The 1071-nt window shown below is 38.8% G+C and overlaps 1 protein-coding gene across 1 annotated transcript in view; it reads right to left on the bottom strand.

The window, feature by feature from the left end:
* The window catches only part of LOC106525712 (insulin receptor substrate 2-A), a gene marked incomplete at its 3' end in the record, with an annotated part of 16670 nt that overhangs the window by 13901 nt on the left and 1698 nt on the right, over positions 1-1071 (bottom strand). Inside the window, 1 exon segment of the mRNA XM_014020036.1 lies at positions 485-728. Within this exon segment, the coding sequence (XP_013875490.1) occupies positions 485-728 (244 nt within the window).

The following is a 1071-nucleotide window of genomic DNA, read 5'->3' on the forward strand; positions in this document are numbered from 1 at the left end:
CCTGTCCTGAGCCTGGTTCTGCTGGAGGTTTCTTCCTGATTAGCAGGGAGTTTTTCCTCTCCACCGTTTGCTCAGGATGGGAGACTGTGATGAAGTGATTCTACGCKGTCTACTGGYTTCTTCTTTAGATTGTTCTTTTTTATGTACAGTGCCCTGAGACAAGGTATGTTGTGACTTTGCGCTATATAAATAAACAGAATTGAATTGAATTGATTATATCAAGGTCCTGCTGCCTTACTAGCATTGAACAATCCAGTCATGTGTGGGAAGATTGTTTTTGTTTTAATAATCAAGTTGCATAGAGGCTTTCTAGCTGTTGTTTTCACAATCTCAGGTACAATCTTAGGTACATAAATGAGCTTTATGACATTCCATCTGGTGCGCGTTTTCTTTTTTGATCACCCATGTGCACCATTTATGTGCAGCTTGATTTATACTAACTGATCATGGCTGCAAGTGTTGAAATATAAAAATCTGGTCCTACCTCTTTGAAGAAAGCTGCAGGTGGGAGAGTACAGTATCCATCGTCCTCTTCAACTCCTTTCTGCTCTTCTTCTTTCTGCTCTTCCTCCATCARTTTCTTTATGGCTTCATACCAATCCTCTTGTTGCTGCTGGTCCTCCATCACAAGCACCATGGTCTGAGCTTTGTCATACAGAGCTACCGTGTGGACTTTACGGGAACTGCCAATCCGGCTCACACCAAGACAGCAGCGCAAGTAGATCACGCTAGGAAGAATTTAAGCATATTTTGATTTTAATTTTATTAAGTTACCTTATCAGAAACATAATCTGTTCTATAAAAATAAAGATATGTCATGTGTACTGATCTTTTCTTTTTGTACGAAAAATTTAAAATTCGCCTTAATATAGGGATGTGAATAAATTTTTAATCCTACACCAATATTAAATCTGACAGCAGATTCCAAAAGAACATTTCAAACCATACAAAACAACACCAAAATCATGTGATTATCTAAAGTACGAGGGAAGTTATTGATGTTTGTTTAAGTGAAATCAGCTCGTTTTCTTGCTGCAGTTTCACAGCAGAACCAATGGGGCCTTTGTGACC

Source organism: Austrofundulus limnaeus, unplaced genomic scaffold (assembly GCF_001266775.1).
Source record: "Austrofundulus limnaeus strain Quisiro unplaced genomic scaffold, Austrofundulus_limnaeus-1.0 Scaffold238, whole genome shotgun sequence".
In the NCBI taxonomy this organism is placed as follows: Eukaryota; Metazoa; Chordata; class Actinopteri; order Cyprinodontiformes; family Rivulidae; genus Austrofundulus; species Austrofundulus limnaeus.